The 20,128-nt window shown below is 48.6% G+C and overlaps 1 protein-coding gene across 1 annotated transcript in view; it reads left to right on the top strand.

The window, feature by feature from the left end:
- The window catches only part of dnai3 (dynein axonemal intermediate chain 3), an 85,493-nt gene that overhangs the window by 33,469 nt on the left and 31,896 nt on the right, over positions 1-20,128 (top strand). The window contains exons 11-13 of the mRNA XM_052013159.1: positions 4,296-4,418; positions 14,975-15,048; positions 17,140-17,287. Of these exons, the coding sequence (XP_051869119.1) occupies positions 4,296-4,418; positions 14,975-15,048; positions 17,140-17,287 (345 nt within the window). The remainder of the gene's footprint in view (positions 1-4,295; positions 4,419-14,974; positions 15,049-17,139; positions 17,288-20,128) is intronic.

Raw genomic sequence — 20,128 nt, 5'->3', positions numbered from 1 at the left:
GAAAAACCTCCCTCTGACGTCGCCCTTGAACTTCCCACCCATTACCTTAAAGCCGTGCCCTCTTGTATTGTGCATTGGTGCCCTGGGAAAGAGGCGCTGGCTGTCCACTCTATCTATTCCTCTTAATATTTTGTACACCTCTATCATGTCTCCTCTCATCCTCCTTCTCTCCAATGAGTAAAGCCCTAGCTCCTTTAGTCTCCCCTCATAAACCATACTCTCTAATCCAGGCAGCAGCTGCACTACTGTATCCATCTTGTGTGGATTTACAGTGAATCGGTCTGTACTCCCAGAAGGAGAACCCTCCGAGGACATCTCATCCCGTCTCTGCCAGATTGGCCAAGTTCTTATTCATCCAGTTAACCATACTAGATTCTCATTTCACTTTCCCAGAGTGAGTTGGCCCAAACTCCAGCTTCAGGGACACTCTCGTAAGCCTTGGCCTGTTTCTCCTCAAGAAATGAGCAAGGCAGATGTTAGTAAATGCAGACATTAGTGAAGCAGTTCCAACTGATTCCCCCAAGCCAATGAAAACAGAAAATGGAATGGGAACTCTGGGCTAGAATCACTACACAGCCAAAACAGCAGCTAAACCATTCAGAATCATCACTGGAGTTGAGCACGTCTGCCAGACTTGGAGCAGAAGTCTCTCAGATCTTCAGTCTGGTTGGATGCAGCCCCCAAGACCAGAGGTGAAAGCACCGATCACTAAACTGTTCTCTCACCTCGCAAGCGCCTCATCCTATCATGCATCTGTCCCTTGATCCTCTCCACCTCCCCCCTTCCTAATGTGACTCTAAGCTTGCTTCACCTTGAATGTTGCCCCAGTTATAGAGTCATAGAACGTAGAAAACCTACAGTACAATTCAGGCCCTTTGGCCCACAAAGCTGTGCCGAGCATGTCCCTACCTCAGAAAATATTAGGCTTACACATAACCCTCTATTTTTCTCAGCTCCATGTACCCATCCAAAAGATTCTTAAAAGACCCTGTCGTATCTGCCTCCACCACCATTGCTGGCAGCCCATTTCACACACTCACCACTCTCTGAGTAAAAAACTTACCCCTGACATCTCCTCTGTACCGACTCCCCTGCACCTCAAACCTCTGTCCTCTTGTGGAAACCATTTCAGCCCTGGGGAAAAGCCTCTGACTATCTACCCGATCAATGCATCTCATCATCTTATACACCTCTATCAGGTCCCCCCTCATCCTCCGTCGCTCCAAGGAGAAAAGGCCGAGTTCCCTCAACCTGCTTTCATAAGGCATGCCCTGCAATCCAGGCAGCATCCTTGTAAATCTCCTCTGCACCATCTCTATGGCTTCCACATCCTTCCTGTAGTGAGATGACCAGAACTGAGCACAGTACTCCAAGTGGGGTCTGACCAGGGTCCTATATATCTGCAACAATACCTCTCGGCTCCTAAATTCGATTCCCCGATTGATGAAGGACAATACACCATATGCCTTCTTAACCACAGAGTCAACTTGCGCAGCCGCTTTGAGCGTCCTATGGACTCGGACCCCAAGATCCCTCTGATCCTCCACACTGCCAAGAGTCCTACCATTAATACTATACTCTGCCATCATATTTGACCTACCAAAATGAACCACTTATCTGGTTTGAACTGCACCTGCCACTTCTCAGCCCAACTTTGCATCCTATCTATGTCCCGCTGTAACCTCTGACAGCCTTCCAAACTATCCACAACACCCCCAACCTTTGTGTCATCCACAAACTTACTAACCCACCCCTCCACTTCCTCATCCAGGTCGTTTATAAAAATCACAAAGAGTAAGGGTCCCTGGACAGATCCCTGAGGTACACCACTGGTCACCGACCTCCATGCAGAATACGACCCTTCAACAACAACTCTTTGCCTTCTGTGGGCCAGCCAGTTCTGGATCCACACTGCAATGTCCCCTTGGATCCCATGCCTCCTTACTTTCTCAATAAGCCTTGCATGGGGTACCTTATCAAATGCCTTGCTGAAATCCATATACACTACATCTACTGCTCTCCCTTCATCGATGTGCTTAGTCACATCCTCAAAAAAATTCAATCAGGCTCGTAAGACAGGACCTGCCCTTGACAAAGCCATGCTGACTATTCCTAATCATATTATACCTCTTAAAGTGTTCATAAATCCTGCCTCTCAGGATCTTCTCCATCAGTTTACCAACCACTGAGGTAAGACTCACCGGTCTATAATTACCTGAGCTACCTCTACTCCCTTTCTTGAATAAGGGAACAACATCCGCAACACTCCAATCTTCTGGGACCTCTCCCGTCTCCATCGATGATACAAAGATCATTGCCAGAGGCTCTGCAATCTCCTCCCTCGCCTCCCACAGCAACCTGGGGTACATCTCATCTGGTCCCGGCGACTTATCCAACTTGATGCTTTCCAAAAGTTCTAGCACCTCCTCTTTCCTAATATCCATATGCTCAATCTTTTCAGCCCGCTGCAAGTCCCCACTATAATCCCCCAGATCTTTTTCCATAGTGAATACTGACGTAAAGTATTCATTAAGTACCTCCACTATTTCTTCCGGGTCCATACACACTTTTCCACTGCTGCACTTGATAGGCCCTATTCTTTCGCACCTTATGCTCTTGCTCTTCACATACTTGTAGAATGCCTTGGGGTTTTCCTTAATCCTGCCCGCCAAGGCCTTCTCATGTCCCCTTCCGGCTCTCCTAATCTTCTTCTTAAGCTCCTTCCTGTTAGCCTTATACTCTTCCAGATCTCTAACATCACCTAGCTCTCTGTACCTTTTGTAAGCTTTTCTTTTCTTTTTGACTTGATTTATTATAGCCTTTGTACACCATGGTTCCTGTATCCTCTCATGATTCCCCTGTCTCATTGGAACATGCCTATGTAGAACTCCACACAAATATCCCCTGAATATTTGCCACATTTCTTCCGTACCTTTCCCGAGAACATCTGTTCCCAATTTAAGCTTCCAATTTCCTACCTGAGAGCCTCATAATTCCCTTTACTCCAAGTAAACACCTTTCTAGTCCGTCTGCTCCTATCTCTCTCCAGTGCTATCATAAAGGAGATAGAATTATGATCACTATCTCCAAAATGCTCTCCCACTGAGAGATCTGACATCTGACCAGGTTCATTTCCCAATACCAAATCAAGCACAGCCTCTCCTCTTGTAGGCCTATCTACATATTGTGTCAAGAATCCTTCCTGAACACACTTAACAAACTCCACCCCATCTACACCCCTCACTGTATGGAGTCCTAGAATCATACAGCACAGAAACGGGCCCTTCAGCCCAACTGGTCCATGCCGACCAAAATTCCCATCTAAGCTAGTCCCATTTACCCATGTTTGGCCCATATCTCTCTAAACGTTTCCCATCCATGGACCTGTCCAAGTGCCTTTTAAATGTTGTTGAAGTACCTGCCTCACTCACTTCCTCTGACAGCTCGTTCCATATATGGACCAACCTCTGTGTGAAGAAGTTGCCCCTCAGGTCCCTTTTAAATCTTTCCCCTCTCACCTTAAACCCATACCCTCTAGTTCTTGATTCCCCAACTCTGGAAAAAGGACTGTGCACATTCACCCTCTCTATGCCCTTCGTGATTTTATACACCTCCGTAAGGTTCATTCTCCTATGCTCCAATGAATAAAGTCCCAACCTGCTCAACCTCTCTCCATAACTCAGCCCCTCAAGTCCCAGCAACATCCTGATGAATCTCCTCTGCGCTCTTTCCAGCTTAATGGCATCTTTCCTACAGCAGGGTGACCAAAACTGAACACAGTGTTCCAAATGTGGCCTCACCAACATCTTGTACAACTGCAACGTAACATCCCAACTTCTATACTCAATGCCCTGACTGATGAAGGCCTGTGTGCCAAGTACTTCTGTCTACCTGTGACACCACTTTCAGGGAACGATGTACTCCTAGGTCCCTGTGTTCTGCAACACTCCCCAGGGCCCTACCTTTCACTGTAAATGACCTGCTCTCATTTGTCTTCCCAAAATGCAACTCCTCTCACTTATCCGTATTAAACTCCATTTGCCGTTCCTTGGCCCACTCACCCAGCTGATCAAGATCCCTCTAAGTCCCAATAACCACCTTCACTGTCAATAACACCACCTTTCTGATGAAGGGTCTTTGACCTTAAAAGTCAACTCTGTTTCTCTCTCTCCACAGATGCTGCCTGACCTGCTGAGTGTTTCCAGCATTTTCTGTATTTGTTTGCACTCTTGCTTACTAGACATTTGGGTAGTGGACATTAAGGTAAAGCTTGTTCCTGGTGTTTCATTTTTCAGCCTGAGTTGGATCCTGCACCTCCTTGCGAAGTCCCCATTGCTCATTACTGTGCAGTGTCGTCAATAGAAAACAGGCACAAATCCCTGATTACTGACCTGTGCTGGCTACCAGACCACTTTGAGGTAAGGAACTATCTCTTCCAAAACAGTTTCTCAATTCAATCATTGGTTGTAGTAATCAACTGGGCATTGGGTATAGAAGTTGGTATGTTATATCACAGTTGTATATGTTGAACGGTCATCATTTATCACCCACGCCCTCCTGGTCATTGAGAAGTTGGGGGTGAGCCACTTTCTTGAACCACTGCAATCCTTCTGGTGAAGGTGCTCCATAGTGCTGTTGAGGTGGGAGTTCCAGGATTTAGACACAAATTTCCAAGTTAGGTTGAATTGGAATTGGGTAGGGAACCTGCACCTGTGCCTTCTGTAATGGTCAAGGTTGTGGGTTTGAGAAAGAGGCAGAGGAGGTACAGGAGTCTGGAGACCCACACCTCAAGGTTCAACGACAGCTTTTTCCCCACTGCCCTCAGGTTCTTGAACCCACCTGAAAAACCCTAATTCTACTTCCCACTATATTGCCCTCAACTTGCACTGATGTCATTCTGTATATTTTTGTCTATTTTGTCATATCATTTATGTATAATTTATAATAATTTGTGGCGAGACACCGTCCACTCAAGCGAACTGGCTCGGCGGTCAGGGTGCGCGTCATCGGAGCAGCAAGGCCCAAGATGGCACTGGGCCTTCGTCTTCCCCGAGCGATGGGGGAGAACCCACGCGCGCGAAAAGTTTTGATGACATAGTACGTACATCATTTTTGTTTTCGGAGGGCGGGAACCGTGCTGCTTAAAAGGCCCGCGCAAGGCGGGTAAATAAATCAGTCTTGTTCTACAGCTTGCAGACTCGTGTCTTTAGTCTCGCATCGCGGTAGCAGCCGCTACATTGGTGACCCCGACAGTCCAAATGGATTTTGGACCCACACAATGACCGACAACGTAACAGCCAACATAGTGGTACTCAAGCTGCCCACCTTTTGGACGCTTCAGCCCCACGTGTGGTTTGACCAGGCCGAAGCCTAGTTCTAACTGCGGTAGATCACCTCGGGCTCCACACGGTGCTACCACATGGTCAGCCCCCTGGACCAGAAGACAGCCGCCCAGGTCGGAGACTTCATCCAGTCTCCTCCGGAGGAAGATAAGTACCCAGCTTTCAAGGCCCTCCTCATTCGGACCTTCGGCCTCTCCCGTCACAAGCGTGCCACCCGCCTGCTTCATCTCAATGGCCTGGGGGACAGATCTCCATCAGCCCTGATGAACGGGATGCTGGCCTTGGCTGAGGGACACAAGCCCTGCCTGATGTTCAAGCAGGCCTTCCTCAAACAGCTGCCCGACGACATTCATCTGCTGTTGGCTGATGCCGACTTCAGCAACCCACGTGAGGTAGCCACCTGGGCAGATGTCCTGTGGAAGGCCAAATGCGAGAGCGGTTCATCCGTCAGCCAAATCGCCAGACCGCGTGCCCAACACCTACCTAAAGCAGTCCCAGCAACCGAGTGACCACACCCCAGAAACACAGACGACAACACTGGCAACCAGCTGTGTTTCTACCATCAGAGGTGGGGCGCAGAGGCCCGTTGATGCCGCGCACCCTGCAAGTTTCAGGGAAACGCCAGGGCCAGTCGCTGCTGATGGCTATGGCGGCTTGCCGCCAACACAGCCTCCGTATTCATTTGGGACAAGCAGTCCAGACGTCGTTTTCTTGTCAATACTGGAGCAGAGGTCAGTGTTTTGCCTCCCACCGGCTGCGACACTCGCAGCCGGCAACAGGGGCCCACCCTCAAAGCCGCAAACGGCACAATGATACAAACTTTCGGTACCCATACAGTTCAATTACAATTCAGCGACAGCCGTTTTACCTGGACCTTTACCCTTGCCGCCGTCGCCCAGCCACTCCTGGGAGCCGACTTCCTCCAGGCCCACAGCCTGTTAGTCGACCTACGAGGGAAACAGCTAGTGCACTCCAGAACCTTCCAAACTTACTCTCTGGCAGAAGCCAGCCTACCAGCCCTGTGCCTGGACTCCGTTTCCCTGTCTGGCAACGAGTTCACTAAGCTCTTAGCCGAGTTCCCATCGGTCCTGGCACGGAAGTTCACGAATTCGATGCCCAAACACGGGGTGCAACACCACATCACTACGACAGGGCCACCCCTTCACGCCCGAGCACAACTACTACCTCTCGACAAGCTCCGCCTGGCGAAGGAGGAGTTCCACCGCATGGAGGCGCTGGGGGATCGTTCGCAGGTCAGACAGCCCCTGGGCCTCCCCCCTGCACATGGTCCCCAAAGCCACCGGCGGGTGGAGGCCCTGCGGCGACTACCGCAGGCTGAACTACGCCACCACCCCAGACCACTACCCCGTCCCTCATATCCAGGACTTTGTGGCAAACCTGCACAGGGCCCACATCTTCTCCAAGGTGGACCACCAAATCCCGGTCCACCCTGACGACATCCCCAAAACTGCGCTCATCACTCCGTTCGGCCTCTTCGAATTCCTTCGAATGCCGTTCGGCCTTAAGAACGCCGCGCAGACCTTCCAGCGACTGATGGACGCGGTAGGCCGCAAGCTGGACTTCATGTTCATTTATTTAGATGACATTCTCATCGCCAGCCGTAACCACCAAGAACACCTTTCCCACCTCCGCCGACTGTACTCCCGCCTCAGTGATTTCTGCCTCACTATCAACCTGACCAAGTGCCAATTCGGCCTTGACTCTATTGATTTTCTCAGCCACAGAATCACCAGGGAGGGAGCAACACCCCTACCCGCCAAGGTAGACGCTATCCGCCATTTTGCCCGTCCCAACACAGTCAAAGCCCTGCAGGAGTTCGTTGGGATGGTCAACTTTTACCATCGTTTCATCCCTGCAGAAGCCCGTATCGTGCTCCTTTTGTCTCACTGATGTCTGGCAAGGGCAAGGACATCGCCTGGAACGACGAGGCTGCGGCTGCCTTCGTTAAGGCCAAAGAAACCTAAATTTGGCCAACGGACCCTCCTGTACGATGTTGCAACAGGTCAGTCCCGCCCTGCAGCCTGACGGAAACGTATTTTCGACTTGGTACACGGGTTGGCGCACCCGTCCATCAGATCGACTGTCCGACTAGTCGCCAACAAGTTCGTCTGGCACGGCCTGCACAAACAGGTCAGTGGGTGGGCCAAGACTTGTCCGCACTTCCAGACTCAAAAATCCAATGACACACCAAGGTCCCGCCACAGCAGTTCGAGCCTACCCATAGAAGATTCGACCACATTCACATCGACCTCATTGGTCCCCTGCCTGTTTCAAGAGGAGTGCGGTACCTCCTTACCATCATGGACCGGTTCACGAGGTGGCCAGAGGCAACCCCTCTTTCAGACATCATGACCGATTCCTGCGCCCGGGCGCTGCTCACAACTTGGGTCTCATGTTTTGGTGTTCCGGCTCACATCACTTCAGACAGAGGCGCCCAGTTTACCTCCAGCCTAGGAACGCAGCTGCACATCACCATGGCCTACCACCCTCAGTCAAACGGGTTGGTCGGGTCGCGCGTCATTGGAGCGGCGAGGCCCAAGATGACGTTGGGCCTTCGTCTTCCCGGAGCGACAGGGAAAACCCGCACGCGGGAAAAGTTTTGATGACATAGCGCATATGTTATTTCTGTTTTCAGAGGGCGAGAACTGTGCTGCTTAAAAGGCCCGCACAAGGCGGGTAAATAAATCAGTCTTGTTCTACAGCTTGCAGACTCGTGTCTTTATTCTCACATCACAGTCGCAGCCGCTACAAACTTAAGTTTATGTAATTTATGTTTGTCCTGTTTGTAATGTACTGAGCTGCTACTGCAAAAAGCTCATTTTCATGGCCTTTATACCCTGGGTATGTGTGCCCATGACAATAAACTTGAAGGAACTTGAGCCTTCAAATGCAAGTAGGTATCTTGCTCTTTTCTTTTCCAGCTTGCAAGTTATTTCGATAGAAAATACTTCACCATTTAACCAATATCCCGTCCGCACTTAGAGGATCCCAGGATTATTGCCCACATCTAATTACTCCCGAGAAGGTTGAGGTGAACCACATTCTGGTAAAAATTGTCCCATAAGCAGCAATAAAGGAATGGAGATATATTTCCAAGTCAAGATGGGAAGGGAATTTGAAGCTGGAGGGGTTTATGCAATTTTGGGCGGTCCATGGTGAGCATGTCTATGTTAGAGAGAGAAATGTTGTAGAAGCCATGATCAGTATCAATCTCCAAGACTACAGACACCACCTACAGAGTTCTCTATATGTCAGAACCTTCCTCAGGATAAAATATGTTTATTATTGTCACATGTACCGAGATACAGTGAACTTTTGCTTTGCATGCCATCCATACAGATCATTTCACAACATCAGTGCATTGAGATAGTACAAAGGGAAAAACAATAACAGAATGTAGAATACAGTGTCATAACTACAGAGAAAGTGCAGTGCAGGCAGACAATAAGGTGCAAGGGCCATGACGGTGTAGATTGTGAGGTCAAGAGTTCATCTTTATCGTACAAGAGGTCTTATAACAGTGGGATAGAAGCTGTCCTTGAGCCTGGTGGTACGTTTTCAGGCTTTTATATCTTCTGCCTGATGGGAGAGGGGAGAAGAGAGAATGTCCGGGGTGGGACGGTCTTTGATTATGTTGGCTGCTTTACCGAGGCAGCGAGAAGTGTAGACAGAGTCCATGGAGGGGAGGCTGGTTTCCGTGATGTGCTGAGCTGTGTCCACAACTCTCTGCAGTTTCTTGTTAGATTTTATAAGGTTCTTTTTTTAAGTTGTTTTATAAGTTTTTAATCGGGAATAGTGGGGGCTGGACTGCGCAGGCGTGTGACATCGGCAGGTAAGGCGCGGGCAGTTTAAAAAGCAAACCGCCATATCCAGCCAGCAGTGTCAGAGCGGGCAGCGGAGTGAGAGGGAGCAGAGTGGTCAGGCTTTGGTTCAAGGGGCTTAGGCGCAAAGGGGCGAGGCAGGTGAGTAGCTGGTAGGTAGGTAAAGGTAAGGTTTTACCTGTTATCTGTTATAAATTTTTAAGTAGAAAAACTAGGGGGAGAAAGAATTAGTTCAGATGGAGGACATGGTGGTGTGCTGCAGCTGCTTGATGTGGGAGCTCGTGGACCTTGCTGTGGTCCACGGTGGCCACATCTGCAGTAAGTGCTTGAGGCTGGAGGAACTTCGGCTCACAATCGATGAGCTGGAGTTGCAGCTTCAAACATTGCGCAGCATCAGGGAGGGGGAGAGTTATGTAGATACTGTACATCAGGAGATGGTCACCCCCCCCCCCCCACCTTAGAGCAGGTACTACTGGAGTCCAGGAAGCAGATAGAAGGGTGACTGTCAGGGTAGAGAAAAGGAAAAAGAAAACGAACAGGCGGACAGAGCAGAGGACCCTGGAGGCTGTTCCCCTCAGTAACAGGTTTTCCGCTTTGGAGACTGTTGAGGGAGATGACCTGCCGGGGCCTAGCAGCAGTGGCCAGGTCTATGGCACTGGGACCGGTCCTGCTGCTCAGAAGGGAAGGGAGGAGAAGAGGAAGGCAGTAGTGATAGGGGACTCGATAGTCAGGGAGACAGATAGGAGGTTCTGTGGCAGTGAGCATGAATCCCAGATGGTATGTTGCCTCCCAGGTGCCAGGGTCCGGGATGTCACTGATCGGGTCCACAGGATTCTAGAGCGGGAGGGAGAACAGCCAGAAGTTGTGGTTCATGTTGGTACCAACGACATAGGTGGGAAGAAGGATGAGGTCCTGAGAAGTGAGTTTAGGGAGCTCGGCAGAAGGCTGAAGAACAGGACCTCAAGGGTAGCGATCTCGGGATTGCTGCCAGTGCCACGCGATAGTGAAGGGAGGAATAGGAGGGGATGGCAAATAAATGTGTGGCTGAGAAGTTGGTGCAGGAGGGAGGGTTTTAAATTTTTGGATCATTGGGATCTTTTCTGGGGAAGGTGGGATCTGTGCAGAGAGGACGGGTTACACCCGAACCTGAGGGGGGCCAATATCCTTGCGGCCAGGTTTTCTAGGGTGGTTCAGGAGGGTTTAAACTAGTTTGCGAGGGGGAAGGGAACTGGAGGAGTAGGTCAGAGGAAGAAGGGGATGGGGAAAAGTCAGATGTGACAGGTAGAGAGGCTTTGAGGAAGGAGAAGCAGAGCACAGGCTATAAAAGTAGAAAGGTGGATGGGCTAAAGTGCATTTACTTGAATGCGAGAAGCATCAGGAATAAGGGTGATGAACTGAGAGCTTGGATAAGTACATGGGACTACAATATTGTGGCTATTACAGAGACATGGCTGACACCAGGGCAGGAATGGATATTAAATATTCCTGGTTTTCAGTGTTTTAAAAGGGATAGGGAGGTGGGGAGAAGAGGAGGAGGGGTGAGATACTGGTCAGGGACACTGTTACAGCTGCAGAAAGGGTGGATAATGTAGAAGGATCCTCTCTAGAGTCAATTGGGCAGAAGTTAGGAACAAGAAAGGAGCAGTTACCCTCCTGGGAGTATTCTATAGGCCCCCTGGTAGCAGCAGGGATACTAAGGAGCAGATTGGGAGGCAGTTTTTGGAGAGATGCGAAAATAACAGGGTTATTATCGTGGGAGACTTCAACTTTCTAAATATTGATTGGCACCTACTTAGTGCCTAGGGCTTAGGCGGGGCGCAGTTTGTTAAGTGTGTCCAGGACTGATTCCTGACACAGTATGTTGACAGGACAACTAGAGGGGATGCCATATTAGATCTAGTTTTAGGTAATGAACAGGGACAGGTGAGAGATCTATCGGTGGGTGAGCATTTGGGGGACAGTGACCACTGCTCCATAACCTTTAGAATTGTCATGGACAGGGATAGGAGCAAAGAGGACGGGAAGATATTTAATTGGGGAAAGGCGAATCATGAGGCTATAAGTCAAGAACTTGGGAGTGTAAATTGGGATGACATTTTTGAAGGGAAATGTACTATGGAGATGTGGTCGATGTTCAGGGATCTTTTGCAGGATGTTAGAGATAAATTTGTCCTGGTGAGGCAGAGAAGGAATGGCAGGGTGAAGGAACCATGGGCGACAAGAGAGGTGGAACAACTAGTTAGGAAGAAGAAGGCAGCATACATAAGGTGTAAGCAGCAAGGATCAGACAGGGCTCGTGAGGAATATAGAGTAGTAAGGAAGAAACTTAAGAAAGGGCTGAGGAAAGTGAGAAGGGGACATGAAAAGGCTTTAGCGAGTAGGGTTAAGGAGAACCCCAAGGCTTTTTTCTCATACATAAAGAGCAGAAGGATGGCTAGAGTAAAGGTAGGTCCGATTAAAGACCAAGGTGGGGGGATGTGCCTGGAAGCTGTGGAAGTGGGTGAGGTTCTCAATGAATACTTCTCTTCAGTATTCACCAAGGAGAGGGGTCTTGATGACGCTGAGGACAGTGTTGGTGAGGGTAATGTTCTAGAGTATGTAGATATTAAGAGAGAGGATGTGTTGGAGCTGTTAGAAAATATTAGGACAGATAAGTCCCCGGGGCCTGACGGAATATTGTCCAGGCTGTTTCGTGAGGCGAGGGAGGAGATTGTTGAACTGTTGGTTAGGAACCTTGAGTCCTCGTTGTCCACGGGATGGTACCGGAGGATTGGAGGGTGGCGAATGTTGTCCCCTTACAGGTCGGTGAGCCTTACATCTGTGGTGGGTAAGCTGTTAGAAAGGATTCTAAAAGATAGGATCTATGAGCATTTAGAGAATCATGGACTGATTAGGGACAGCCAGCATGGCTTTGTGAAGGGAAGATCTTGCCTCACAAGCCTGATAGGGTTCTTTGAGGAAGTGACCAGGAAGATTGATGAGGGTAGTGCAGTGGATGTGGTCTACATGGATTTTAGTAAGGCATTTGACAAGGTTCCACATGGTAGGCTTCTTCAGAAGGTCAGAGGCCAAGGGATCCAGGGACGCTTGGCCGTGTGGATTCAGAATTGGCTTGCCTGTAGAAAGCAGAGGGTTATGGTAGAGGGAGTGCATTCGGATTGGAGGGCTGTGACTAGTGGTGTCCCACAGGGATCGGTTCTGGGACCTCTACTTTTTGTGATATTTATTAACGACTTAGATGAGGGGGTGGAAGGGTGGGTTAGCAAGTTTGCAGATGACACAAAGATCGGTGGTGTTGTGGATAGTGTGGAGGGCTGTCAAAGCTTGCAGAGGGATATTGATAGGATGCAGAGCTGGGCTGACAAGTGGCAGATGGAGTTCAATCCAGAGAAGTGTGAGGTAGTGCACTTTGGAGGGACAAACTCCAAGGCGGAGTACAAGGTAAATGGCAGGATTCTGGGCAGTGTGGAGGAGCAGAGGGATCTTGGGGTTCATATCCACAGATCACTGAAAGTCGCCTCACAGGTGGATAGGGTAGTTAAGAAAGCTTATGGGATGTTAGCTTTCATAAGTCGTGGGATCGAGTTTAAGAGCCGCAAAGTGATGATGCAGCTTTACAAAACTCTGGTTAGACCACACTTAGAGTACTGTGTCCAGTTTTGGTAACCTCATTATAGGAAGGATGTGGAGGCATTAGAAAGGGTTTCAGAGGAGATTTACCAGGATGCTGCCTGGATTAGAGAGTATGGATTATGAGGAGAGACTAAGGGAGCTAGGGCTTTACTCATTGGAGAGAAGGAGGATGAGGGGAGACGTGATAGAGGTGTACAAGATATTGAGAGGAATAGATAGAGTGGACAGCCAGAAACTCTTTCCCAGGGCACCAATGCTCAATACAAGAGGGCATGGCTTTAAGGTAATGGGTGGGAAGTTCAAGGGAGATGTCAGAGGGAGGTTTTTCACCCAGAGAGTGGCTGGTGCATGGAATGCGCTGCCTGGGGTGGTGGTGGAGGCTGATACATTGGACAAGTTCAAGAGATTGTTAGATAAGCATATGGAGGAATTTAAGATAGAGGGATATGTGGGAGGAAGGGGTTAGATAGTCTTAGGTGTGGTTTGAAGGTCAGCACAACATGGTGGGCCGAAGGGCCTGTATTGTGCTGTATTGTTCGATGGTTCTTGTGGTCATGGGCAGAGCAGTTACCATACCAAGCCGTGATGCATCCAGATAGAATGCTCTCTATGGTGCATCTATAAAAATAGGTGAGGGTCAAAGGGGACATGCCGAATTTCCTTAGCCTTCTCAGGAAGTAGAGGCGCTGGTGAGCTTTCTTGGCCATTGTGTCTACATGGCTGGTCCACGATAGGCTATTGGTGATGCTTATACCTAGGAAGCTGAAGCTCTCAACCATCTCCACCTCAGCACCGTTGATACAGACAGGGCATGAAGTCAATGACCAGCCCTCTTGTTTTGTTGACGCTGAGGGAGAGGTGACAAATTGCATGTATTTTTTAAATAGTGGAAGATTGAAAGGTGTTGGTGTTCAGCTGAACCTGGGTGTCCCAGTGATAATTAAGAAATAATCGTTTGAATATAATTTCTCCAGCTGTGGGACTCGCAACTCATTTCAAGAGATGAATTCTGAACTCGGGCTGCTTGAACAGCAATCTGCCCATGTTTACACAAAATGTCCTCTCATATCAAGACACTATTGGAAACGCCAGTTGAAGCACAAAGTACTAATCTTCAATTCCAACAACCCATCCCGGATTGTATGATAAGGATCTGGTTAGAGCACATTTCCAAACGATGCTCTTGCTTTCTGGTGGGACATGGTTTAGGTTCAGGTTTTTTATTCATCCCTAATTACCCAAGAAGATGGAGGAAAGAGCAGAGGAATGCACCCCATCTGGAGCTTTGTGCGCAGTTTTGGTCACCTTATCTGAGGAGGATGTTCTTACACACAGGAGAGCGATGAACTAATCCCTGGGACGAGAGCACTGAGGTAGGAGGAGAGATTGGGCTGGTTGGGCTTGTATTCACTGGAGTTTCGAAGAAAGGGAGGGGACCTTATAGAAACATTTTAACAGGACTGGACAGACCAGATACCGAGAGATGTTCCTGAGGTGAAGAGTCTAAAGCTGCTTCTCATTGGTTCAGGCAACAAAACACAGAATTTAGAACGAAAAGCAGGAGAAATGTCAGAATCAGAATCAAGCATCATCACTGACTTAGATGACATGAAATTTATTGTTTTGTGGCAGCAGTACAGTGCAAAGATGTAAAATTACTACTACTATAAGTTACAAAATTAAATAGAGCAAAAAACAAGGTGGTGTTCATGGGTTCAAGGACCGTTCAGAAATCTGATGGCGGAGGGGAAGAAGCTGTTCCTGAATCGTTGAGTGTGGGTCTTCAGGCTCCTGTACCTCCTCCCCGATGAAAGTAACAAGAAGAGGGCATGTCCCAGATGGTGAGGGTCCTTAGTGATGGATGCTGCCGCCTTGAGGCACCACCTCTTGAAGATGTCCCAGAGGGTGGTGAGTGTGTGGAATCCTCTCCCAGGGGGCAGTGGAGACCAGGTCAAGAAGGAGCTGGATATATTAGTTAAGGCCAAAGGGATTAAGGGATATGGGGAGAAAATGGGAACAGGTACTAAATCAGCTGATCAGCCGTGATCCTGTTGAACGTTATAGCAGGCCGGAAGGACCGAATGGCCTCTTCCTGCTCCTGTTTTCCATATTGTTTCCCTTGCATTACTTAATTAATAATTTCCTTTTTTTTTCAAGTTAACAAAGTTTGGGGTCCCATGTGAGAACATAGATGGGATGTGTGTCCAGCTTGTCACATGTTCTCCAGACTGGTAGGTATATATTTGTGTGTTACTATTTATCAGATCCTCATCAAACATTCACCTCAAGTGCTTTAAGTCAAAAGCTTTTCATTATTACATAAAGTTGTTTCCCCTCCCTCCGTCCTTTATCCCGGCCCCCTCCCCACTTCCCACCTTGCCCAAGTCCTCTTCCCCGGTCACCTGCCATAGAACACAGAACAGTACAGCACAGGAACAGGCCCTTCAGCCCACCATGTCTATGTCGACTGTGATGCCAAATTAAAGTAATCTCTTCTGCCTGCACATGATCCATATCTCTCCATTCCCTGCATATTCATGTGTCTATCCAACAGCCTCTTAAACACCACTATTGTATCTGCTTCCCCCACCACCCCTGGCAGCCCGTTCCAGGCACCCACCGCTCTCTGTTTTAAAAAAACTTGCTGCATACATCCCCTTCAAACTTTCCCCTCTCACTTTAAATGCATGTCCTCTAGTATTTGACATTTCTACCCTGGGAAAAAGACTCTGTCTACCCTGTCTGTGCCTCTCATAATTTTATAAAACTTCTATCAGGTCTCCCCTCAGCCTCCGACGCTCCAGAGAAAACTGCCCAAGTTTGTCCAACCTCTCCTTGTAGCTCATGCCCTCTAATCCAGGCAGCATCCTGGTGAACCTCCTCTGCACCCTCTCCAAAGCCTCCACATCCTTCCTGTAATGGGGCGACCAGAACTGCACACAATGCCCCAAGTGCGGCCTAACCAAAGTTTTATACAGCTGCAACGTGACTTTCTTACTCTTATACTCAATGCCCTGACCGATAAAGGCAAGTATGCCGTACGCCATCTTTACCACCCTATCTACTTGTGGGCCACTGTTACCCCTTTTCCCCATTGGCTGTGGAGTTATAGTTACAAGGATTAGAAGATGCTTGGGTTGTCGGAACTGCCTTATGTCCATCAGGCAAGAAGTATTGGGCAGGCACGGTAGTGTAGCGGTTAGCGTAATGCTATTACAGCGCCAGCAACCCGGGTTCAATTCCGGCTGCTGTCTGTAAGGAGTTTGTACGTTCTCCCCGTGTCTGTGTGGGTTTCCTCCGGGTGCTCTGGTTTCCTCCCACATTCCAAAGATGTACGGGTTAGGAAGTTGTGGGCATGCTATGTTGGCGCCGGAAGAGTGGCGACACTTGCGGGCTGCCCCCAGAACACTCTACGCAAAAGATGCATTTCACTGTGTGTTTCAATGTACATGTGACTAATAAAGAGATCTTACCTTATCTTATTGTGTATACAATTTTGGTCACACTGTTATAGGAAAGATGTTATTAAACTAGAAAGAGCACAGAAAAGATTTACCAGGATGTTGCCTGGACCTGGGGGCCTGACTTACAAGGAGAAAGATATGTCGTCTAGGACTTTATTCCCTAGGAGATTGAGGGGTGACCTGTTAGCGGTATAAAAGATCATGAGTGGCATAGAGAAGGTGAAAACACATAGGAGACACACACAGTTCTGATGAAGGGTCTCAGCCTGAAACATCGACTGTTCATTTCCCTCCATAGATGCTGCCTGACCTGCTGAGTTCCTCCAGCATTTTGTGTGTGTTGTTGGTGACAGCACACAGTCTTTTTCCCAGGGAGGGGGTGCTAAAAACAAGAGGGCAGAGGTTTAAGATCAGAGGTGAGAGATTTAAAAGGGACATCAGGGGCAGCTTCTTCACACAAAGGGTGGTGCGTATTTGGAATGAGCTGCCAGAAATAGTGGTTGAGGCGGGCACATTAGCAACATTTAAAAGCCATCTCGATAAGTTCATGGATAGGAGAGGTTTAGAGGGCTGTGGGCCAAACACGGGCAGCTGGGACTAGCTCACTGGGCAACACAGTCGGCATGGACAAGTTGGGCCGAAGGGCCTGTTTCCGTGCTGTATGACTCTATGACTGGATCTTATTTACTTCAGGATGGGTAGAAAGACCTTCTTTCTACAAATTTCAAATCTCTCTCTACCATTCCCAAAGGTCCCTTTTCCACTGCCTTGCTATACCAGTGGGAATTTCTGATGCATCAGTATTGCAACTTCTCTGAGAGACAGACGTCTGAAGCTCACACTATTGCTCCCCCACAGCACCATACTGTTCTGGGATATCCGACACCCAAAATCCACCGCCCTGTCAATGCAAGATAAACGGAAAATGGAGAAGGAACTCCAGAATCCTGAGGGAGTGCCCAACACCTTCAAACATCTGGATCTCCACTGGAAGCCAATGCATAAGGTAGGACCAACATGCCCCATCTGGAGGGGAAGGGCAAGACCTTTGGAAGTAGCTCGGCTGAACTCCAGGCTTCTAGATACAAACTCTTACTGCAGGGTAATTGGTTTATTACTGTCACATGTACCAAAATACAGTGAAAAATGTTGTTTTTCCAGACAGATAACATCCATACAGATCATTTCAAAACATGTACACTGAGGTACTACAAAGGTAAAGCAATATCAGAATGCAGAATAAAGTGTTACAGTTACAGAGAAAGTGCAGTGCAGGCAGTCAATAAGGTGCAAGGGCCACGATGAGGTAGGTTGGGAGATCAAGAGTTCATCTTTATTGTACTAGGGAACCATTCAGTAGTCTTATAACAGCAGGATAGAAGCTGTCCTCGAGCCTGGTGGGACGTGCTTTCAGGCTTTTGTATCTTCTGCCCGATGGGAGAAGGGAGAAGAGAGAATGTCCGGGATTGGTGGGGTCGCATTATTATGTTGGCTGCTCATTGCTCAGCGGGCAACTCTCCTTCCACCCTCAGAAGGTTATGAGTTCAACTCCCACTGCAGAGCACAGAACTCCAGTTGTCCCCTGTGGCATCGAGGGGGTTCTGTAGACCTTTCTGACAAGGTGCTAATCCTGAGGCCTGACTGCCCTCTCTGGCAGCACAATATGGCAGTGGAGGAGGGGAGATCTCCCTGTGTCATCGGGCGGGCATTGCCTCTCTGGTCATTATCCACTTGGACACTGGGTGGGTGGGAATGGGGATTGGCCATGTTCTTATGAAATGGTGGGGCAGTTTGAAGGGGCTGAGTGACCTACTCCTCCTCGTAAATCGTTACTGGGTCATTCCTCCAGTGACGTCACCTCAACAACTTGCCTGAGGTTGTGAAATGAATGTCCTTTTCGTTTTGTGTTGCAGCAGAGATTCATGAGACTTTACTGTTGGGTGTGTACCGTACAGAGACGTGGTTGGTGGAACATTAGATTTTTTAAGATATCTTTATTAGTCATATGTACATCAAAACACATAATGAAATGCATCTTTTGCACAGAGTGTTCTGGGGGCAGCCCGCAAATGTCGACACGCTTCCAGCACCAATGTAGAATCATAGAACATAGAACAGTACAGCACAATACAGGCCCTTCAGCCTACAATGTTGTGCCGACCTTTAAAACTCGCCTAAGACTATCTAACTCCTTCCTCCCACATATCCCTCTATTTTAAATTCCTCCATATGCTTATCTAGTAATCTCTTGAATTTGACCAATGTACCTGCCGCCACCACCGCCCCAGGCAGTGCATTCCATGCCCCAACCACTCTCTGGGTAAAAAAAACCTTCCTGGGATATTTCCCTTGAACTTCCCACCCATTACTTTAAAGGCATGCCCTCTTGTATTGAGCATTGGTGCCCTGGGAAAGAGGCATTGGCTGTCCACTCTATCTATTCCTTAATATTTTGTACACCTCTATCATGTCTCCCCAGAGTTTTGTAGAGCTGCATCATTACCTCGCAGCTCTTAAACTCGATCCCACGACTTATGAATGCTAATACCCCATAAGCTTTCTTACCTACCCTACATCCTAACCCACAACTTCCTAACCTGTATGTCTTTGGAACGTGGGAGGAAACCGGAGCACCCAGAGGAAACCCACGCAGACATGGGGAGAACGTACAAACTCCTTACAGACAGCGGCCAGAATTGAACCCGGGTCGCCGGCGCTGTAATAGTTACGCTAACCGCTACAAGACTTCGGACCAGCCATCCGTCTGCTGAGGGGCCCTTGTGTAAACGAAGCACTTCCCCCTCCCCGATTTTAACTGTACAGTAGATCTCCCTCCACACAGCCCTCCTTGAAAGCCAACAATCTCGGTATAATCCCCACAGATGCTGGTCAATCTGCTGAGCTCCTCCAGCAGATTGTTTCTTGCAGCCTGTGTATGACATTTCCCCAGTCAGCCTCTGGGTTTGTGATGCACGAACCAGGAGCAGGCCACTCAGCCCCTCAAGTCTGTCCCTGCCATTCCATAAATCACGACTGATCTGATGGTGACCTCAGCTCTGGATTCCCATATACCCCCAGTAACATCCCCGCCCCCCTCATTGGTATTGGTTTATTATTGTCACTTGTACTGAGGTACAGTGAAAAGCTTGTCTTACAAACAGATTGTACAGGTCAATTCATTACACAGTGCAGTTACATTGAGTCAGTACAGAGTGCATTGATGTAGTACAGGTAAAAACAATAACAGTACAGAGTAAAGTGTCACAGCTACAGAGAAAATGCAGTGCACTAAGGTGCAAGGTCACAGCAAGGTAGATCGTGAGGTCATAGTCCATCTCATTATATAAGGGAACTGTTCAATAGTCTTATCACAGTGGGGTAGAAGCTGTCCTTAAGTCTGGTGATACGTGCCCTCAGGCTCCTGTATCTTCTACCCAATGGAAGAGGAGGGAAGAGAGAATGACCCGGGTGGGTGGGGTCTTTGATTATGCTGGCTGCTTCACCAAGACAACGAGACGTCAAGACAGAGTCCAAGGAGGGGAGCCTGGTTTCCGTGATGCGCTGGGCTGTGTCCACAACTCTCTGCAGTTTCTTGAAGTCTTGGGCAGAGCAGTTGCCGTACCAAGCCGTGATGCATCCAGATAGGATGCTTTCTATGGTGCATCAGTAAAAGTTGGTGAGAGTCAAAGGGGACAAACAAATTTCTCATCAATCAAGGATAAATTTACCTCTGGCTTTGCAGAGACTCTGCTTCCCCCACCCTTTGAGGAAGTAGGTTCCAAAGACAAGACCTTCTGAGAGGGAAAAAGATTCACCTCATTTGGCTTAAATGGGTGGTCCCTTATTT

This window comes from Pristis pectinata, chromosome 3 (assembly GCF_009764475.1).
Source record: "Pristis pectinata isolate sPriPec2 chromosome 3, sPriPec2.1.pri, whole genome shotgun sequence".
Taxonomy (NCBI): domain Eukaryota; kingdom Metazoa; phylum Chordata; class Chondrichthyes; order Rhinopristiformes; family Pristidae; genus Pristis; species Pristis pectinata.
Note: the sequence above shows the minus strand (reverse complement) of the source record. Positions and strands in the feature narration are given on the sequence as shown.